The 6,300-nt window shown below is 52.7% G+C and overlaps 1 protein-coding gene across 1 annotated transcript; it reads left to right on the top strand.

The window, feature by feature from the left end:
* The first annotated feature begins 581 nt into the window (after positions 1 to 581).
* On the top strand, positions 582 to 1,724 carry LOC123429833 (copper transporter 4-like). The gene has a single exon (XM_045113815.1). It carries the CDS (start codon positions 1,079 to 1,081, stop codon positions 1,601 to 1,603), a length of 525 nt encoding a protein of 174 aa, XP_044969750.1. The 5' UTR covers positions 582 to 1,078; the 3' UTR covers positions 1,604 to 1,724.
* Positions 1,725 to 6,300: the final 4,576 nt, after the last annotated feature.

The raw sequence follows: 6,300 nt of genomic DNA on the forward strand, positions 1-6,300 counted from the left end.
TATCTTGAACTTGTCAAGATTCTGAAAAATTATTTTGTATGTCAAATGTTGCTCTGGCTTGATGTATGTGTAATACAGTCCAGAAGATAGAACAGACAGTCTCTCAAGGGTTTCCTTGTCGGATCCCTTCTGTTGAGTTATGAGTAGGCTTTCAACCGCATTGTCTTCATGTGTTTCAATGTGGTAGCCATTCATACGGATATTCTTGAAACTCAACAGGGTACGAGTTGAATCCAGATACAATAAAGCCTCCTGGATTTTTAGTTTTGTACCATTCGGGAGGGTAAATGTGGCTTGACCAGAACCAACAATTACCGTGTCATGACCACCAATTGTCATAACACTTCCCTTACTCTTTTTGAGACTTTGGTAGTATTTGACCTCCCGTAGAATTGTGTTAGAGGCACCACTGTCCACTAAACAAATTTCCTCCTCCATTGGATTGTTTCTCGAAGTTTTCTTCTCCTTTCCTCCCTTCTTTCTTCTTTTCCGGCGACTCTCGCCGGAGTTGTTTTGCCTTTTCTCTGCTCTCGGTAGAGTTACGGGCCGATAACGTGTTTAGAATGATTGAATCAGACTGTTCCTTTCATTGATGATCCGTGAGGATTAAATACAACAGAACCGTCACCAACGCCACAAAGGGACGCAACCCATCGTGGAGACGTGCGAGCGTTTCGAACGGTTGCGAGGGGCAAACCGTACGCTAATTACAAGGGAGGATTATTCCTAAATAATAGGATTAATTAAATCCTAACAATGAGTTCGGTAATACTCACAATCCGTAGGTCAATAATGGCTGGTTATAGGAATAATCGGAGCAGTAGCCTTGTTGGAAGAGACAACTACATGGGCGGCAGGCTAAGACATCCTCTATCTGTTATCCCAAAGCTCACGGCATCTATTCTAATGCCCCTTTCGCTATCATCTTTTCCTTGTTCTTGTTCTTATTTTCTTCTTGTTAGATATGCCTTTCTATCCTCCCGTAGAACTCCTCGCTTTCCACGAGTCACCGCGCGAGTTCTTCTTAACTACTGTCCACTAACTCGTCGACCGAACATTTCTGCTTAACTCACCAGAAATGGCCATGCCGATGCCGCCACCGCCGGCCGGGGCCGGGGGTATGCCACCGATGGGTCCGATGGGGCCGATGGGACCGATGGGTCCGCCGCCGGCAGCCGACATGCCTGGGATGGGGACGATGCCAGTGATGCACGCGTCCTTCTTCTGGGGGCACCAAGCGCAGGTACTCTTCCGCGACTGGCCCGGAGACCGTGCCAGCGCCGGTATGTATGTCCTCTGCCTCATCATCGTGTTCACGTTCGCCGCGCTCGTTGAGGCCCTCTCCGCGGCGTCGAGGGGGGTCTCCAGCCGCCGGCCGGCAGCGGTGCTGGCGCTCACGGGGCTCCACGCGGTGAAGATGGGGCTAGCGTACCTGGTGATGCTGGCTGTGATGTCGTTCAACGTCGGCGTCCTCCTCGCCGCCGTCGCCGGACACGCGATCGGGTTCCTCCTCGCGCGGAGCGCCGTGTTCCGCCAAGCGACTCGGGGTGATGCGCCACAGAACGGCGATCTCACTCCCTTGGAGGCTGAGCTCAAACCATGAGTGCTGGAAATTGTTTTGTTAAGACCGAGATGGATACTGAATATGAAAAGCATCTGTATACTTTTTTTTAAGGGAAGCATCTGTATACTTCATCCAAGAAAATTACAGGATTATTCTATTACTCCTACTTCTCGATTTAATTTAACTCCGCAAATTTGAGGAGGTAAACCAACCGATCTCTCGAACTTATAACCACTTCAAAAGAAACATACCTCACGTGGAGGTCTCTCCCACCTCTATTCTTCTTCCTTCTTCTATTTTCTTCTTCCTTCCGACGAAAAAAACCCTGCTTTGTATTATGAAACAATCAAGCTTTGTATTATAAAGCAATCAATCAGAACATCTGATGGTAGATGTTGGGACAGAAACAACACAATCACGCATAAAAAAATAATACAAAAGAAACAAATGCCGACACCGACGGATTGACATAAAACACAAAAGACTCGCGACCGCTCCGCCTACCAAGAGACTTCCACCAAGCTTCAAGACTCCGAAGCGCCGGTACCCGTCAATACCCTCAAGACGGAGTGCGACGATGACGACGCTGCTGCCAAGGGTTTCCCCCGGTATGCGACGAGGCACGAGGAAGGGTAGCCCCGACGCCCTCCAGGAAGGTTCGGTGACACCCAAGGGCGTCAACATGTCAGTGTCGGCCGAGCCGACAGGGGTTCCCCCGATCCCAACCTTCACCTCGGACACTCCGGATCCTGCCACCAGACCAACCGACACCCTGCACCAACACGGTCTTGAGGCCCCTACGACGTCTCATCACGACACCGTAAGGAAAAGCATACACAACAATGAAGAGGAGCCGGGACAAGGATCAGCAGTACCGTCGGCACGCGGGAGGGCTCAATCTCCACCGTCAACGACGGTAGCCGACCAGACGCAATAACACGAGCATACCAGGCCCGTGGGCCTACATGCCCGGCCGGGACCCACCTCGCCGTAAAGCTCCCGCCACCATGTTGCAACAGGCATGCCGCCGGCAACGCCACCCCCTGCCCAAGCTGCTCCGCCTCACCACCATGCAGAAGACACCGCAGCCATGCCGGGAGCCGGCCGCTAGGACCCAGTTGGGGCCCGTAGGGCCCAAATCTGGGTCGGGGCGCGCCGCCAGCCACCCTGCACCACCACGCCGCCCTGCCGCCAAGGAGCAGCGCCGCCACCTCACCCGTCGCGGGCCACCATCACTGGGTCGCTGGACCGCAACCGACCGAGCTGCACCGCCGCTGCCCTACCTCGGGAAGGGGGAACGCGCGCGGGGAAGGAGGGTCCGCCGCCTCCGGCACCACCCAGGCCAGCGCCGGGGGCGCCCGTCGGCGGCGGCGGGGAAGGAGACGATGAAGGAAAACACCCGCGGGGGAGGAGCTCGCGTGCCACCCCGGCCACCTCCCGAGGAGGCGGCGCGAGGGCGGATCTGGGAGGATGGGGAGGGACGGGGGCGGGGGAGGGGGAGGGAGCCTAACTCTCGGCCGGCGGCGGCAGTAGGGAGAGGGCGGAAACCCTAGGTCGCCCCTGTCGCGGGAGTTCTTCTTCCTTCCAACGACAACTTGCTGCTACTAGATGATGTCCATGAGCTAGGCAAGACCTATGAATATGATAGATGTTTAACAAAAGTAATTTAATAGAGGTCCATTATGTGCGACATCAACATACGGCGAAGTAGTATAGGAGGAATTCTTCCCCCACAAGCCATGACTTGAGCGCTTCTTCATCTTGATGGGTTCTTTACCTCATCCATCTCCCAGTGATGTGAATGCATGATCTGGAACTCAACGACTCATCGGAATCAACTATGGAGGTTGGCGTACACTTTTCATTGTAGCTTTTCTTCGTGTGAGTGAGATTTCCTTCCCCCGCAAACAAAAGGAGAGATTTTTCTCTAGGTGTGTGCCACAGCGTTTCTCGTGGCCGGGAGCAATGGGAAAGAGTGCTGCCAGGCTAGGGATGACAAGGAGGAGCACCGCACTGGCCGAGAGACGACATAAAAGACGAAAAATGAAGAAATAAATTTTCTCGCATTCTCATCGGTATTTGGCCTCCGGAGGTCGGCGAGGGTGTAGGGTGTCGACCGTCATGTGGGTGGTCGTCAGAGGCAAGGAACGTGACGGCACGACGCCGATGTCCAAGCAGCCGAGCAACAGAAAGAGAGACGGTTTGTGACAGCCCGATGCCGACGCCCGAGAAGATTCCCCTTTATTTCCGTTTCCGTCGTGTGATTATTTTTGTTTGTTGCATTCATCTTGCGCATCATGGCATCATGCATGGCATCATGTCAACTGTGTTCTTTGTCTGTGTTGCTTGTTGCTGCTTGTTGTTGGAGTGTTAGTGCTTTGTGAGTGTGGCGTTGTTTTGTTGGTGTGATGAGAGTGGATGCAACAAGAGCCACTTCAAAACCCTTGTTGCACCATGGACATAAACCTTCTCTCCTCTCTTATTCTATTTTCTGGCTGCGTTAAAGTTTCAGTTTTGACCCCAATAAAAAATTCATCTTCTTTCAAAAATCATTTTATTAAAGGTGGGGGCAGCCCCTCTGGTTTTTCTTTATTTATTATTTTGTTTTATTTCAAAACAGAGTCTCATTTTTTTCCTTTAAAAGAGCTTTATTTTATTCGTAAAAAAGGCCCAATCTATTTATTTATTTATTGGGGTATGTTTTCAAGGAGTCCAAAGTATTTTTTTTATTTTTTTTATTCTTTTCTTTGTGTGAGTTTTCTGTTTAAAAAAATCAAAAGAAAGAGAGAGAGGAGCCCAGCCTAGCCCGTGCCCGAGCTGGCCCAAGGCTAGCCGGCCCCAACCCTAGCGACAAGGGAGGCTCCGCCTCGATCCCTCTCGTCCTGCCCTGCGTCGTCACCCCCTAGTCTCGATCCTCTCCTCCCTAGGCCTCCCAGTGCCGCCCTAGGCTCGACCCCCTCCTCCGAGCGCCTCCTTCTCCCCTCTCCCTCGCCACCTCGCTCCCGCCGGCCGCAGCCGCTAGCTCCTGCACCGCTCCCCTGCCGAGTCGCCCTTGGCCTCCCGTCGTCGGTGCGCGCCCCGCCGAGCTCGCCTCCCGCGCCAGGGCCCCTTGGCCTCGTCCCTCCCGAGCTCGCACGGCCGCCGCCATGGTCGCCCGCCGCCAAGCTCCCGCGCCAGGGCCCTCGACCTCGTTCCCCTCTCGCCGAATGCTCGCTCGCCGCCCCTGGGACCAGTAGCCGCCGAGCCGCCTTGGCCCTCTCCCAGCCGCCGGCTTGCCATGCCCAGACGCCGGGGCCTCTTCGGCTTGTGCTGCCGAGCTCGCCGATGCCATGCCGTGTTGCTTGCTTGCTTGCCTACTAGTTGCTGCTGTAGTGCATCCTGCTAGCTTGCTTGCTGCCTGCTGCCTGGCACTGTAGTGTTGCTTGCTGCTGATGCTGACGCTGTAGGTTGCTAGATGCCATTGCTAGTCGCTGTAGCTGTTGCTGCTGTTGCCGCGATGCTGTTAGTTGCTAGCTGCTAGATGTTGCTGCTGTCACGGGTTGCCGTCGCCGAAGACCGCGTGCACCATCCCCGCCATCATGGATCCAACAAGATCGCCGAGCACCACTACTCCCACGACGTCCTCGACGACCCCGAACATCTATGGAACCGTGTACGACTACCGACTCGAAGACCCGTGTACCACTACGCCAAATGTATGACTACCGCCGACAAGATCGCCGTGTACGACTACTTCCCTTACGAGACGTCTACAACTACTTCCACAACGACATATGTTTACACCGCTACGATCCGATCCGCCCGAACGCACGCTTCGAAGGTATACGTTGGAACGTGTCGTGTACCGTGTGCATGTGATGTAACCGTTTGCTAGAGCCTTATACGTTTGCACGTTGCACGTTGACCCTCTTTTGTTGAGCCCCGACACATGGGAACCCGATAAACGGGATCACCCCATCATTATTTGGTTTGTCAGCACACACTTCCTATTCGTTGGCACCGATATCTCGACGAGTTATCGGGATAGGAACGTTGTCGTAGCTTCATTTTTGTTTTGCCGCCATGGTTCCCTTTCGCTCACCGTGGCGACACATGCTTCTTTTCTCTTCTTGTCGTGATGTTATGAGCTCGCATGCATGAAGCATTCATGGCATAATATCTTGTGTTGCAAGTTTCTTGTGACGTAGCTCCGATCTATGCTCCGCGTGTTAACCGACTAGGATGACATGTAGGATCATCGCTTCACCCCTTGCCATGTTAAAAACAATTTAATATTGCGTGTAAATAAACGGGAGTGAATTAAATAATTAAACGTGGAGTTTCGTCGATATGCAACTCGTTGCATATCGAGCTTCACTTAATGTGTAGTGTTTGCGTGAGGTGAATTGCCATGCCATCCCTTGCATTATTGATCTGATCATGCATCATATTAGGTAGTGCATCATGTTGTGCATCATGTGGTAAATATTTGTGTTGATGTTTGTTTCCGGTTTTCTCCGTCTCGATGGAGTTCCGCAAGTGTGTAGGAATGTGAGGACCCGTTCAACTACGTTGGTTCGCTGACTTCACGAAGTTGTTCTTCTTCCAAGCGGGATCTCAGGCAAGATGACCATTTCCCCAGATATCATTACTATCATTGCCATGCTAGTTTTACCATTTCTACCGTTTACGTCTCGTTGCCTAACACATGTTATATATGAGCCTCTCAACAATGCCATGAAACCTTGAACTAGTTC

The sequence above is a fragment of the Hordeum vulgare genome, chromosome 2H, assembly GCF_904849725.1.
Source record: "Hordeum vulgare subsp. vulgare chromosome 2H, MorexV3_pseudomolecules_assembly, whole genome shotgun sequence".
NCBI lineage: Eukaryota > Viridiplantae > Streptophyta > Magnoliopsida > Poales > Poaceae > Hordeum > Hordeum vulgare.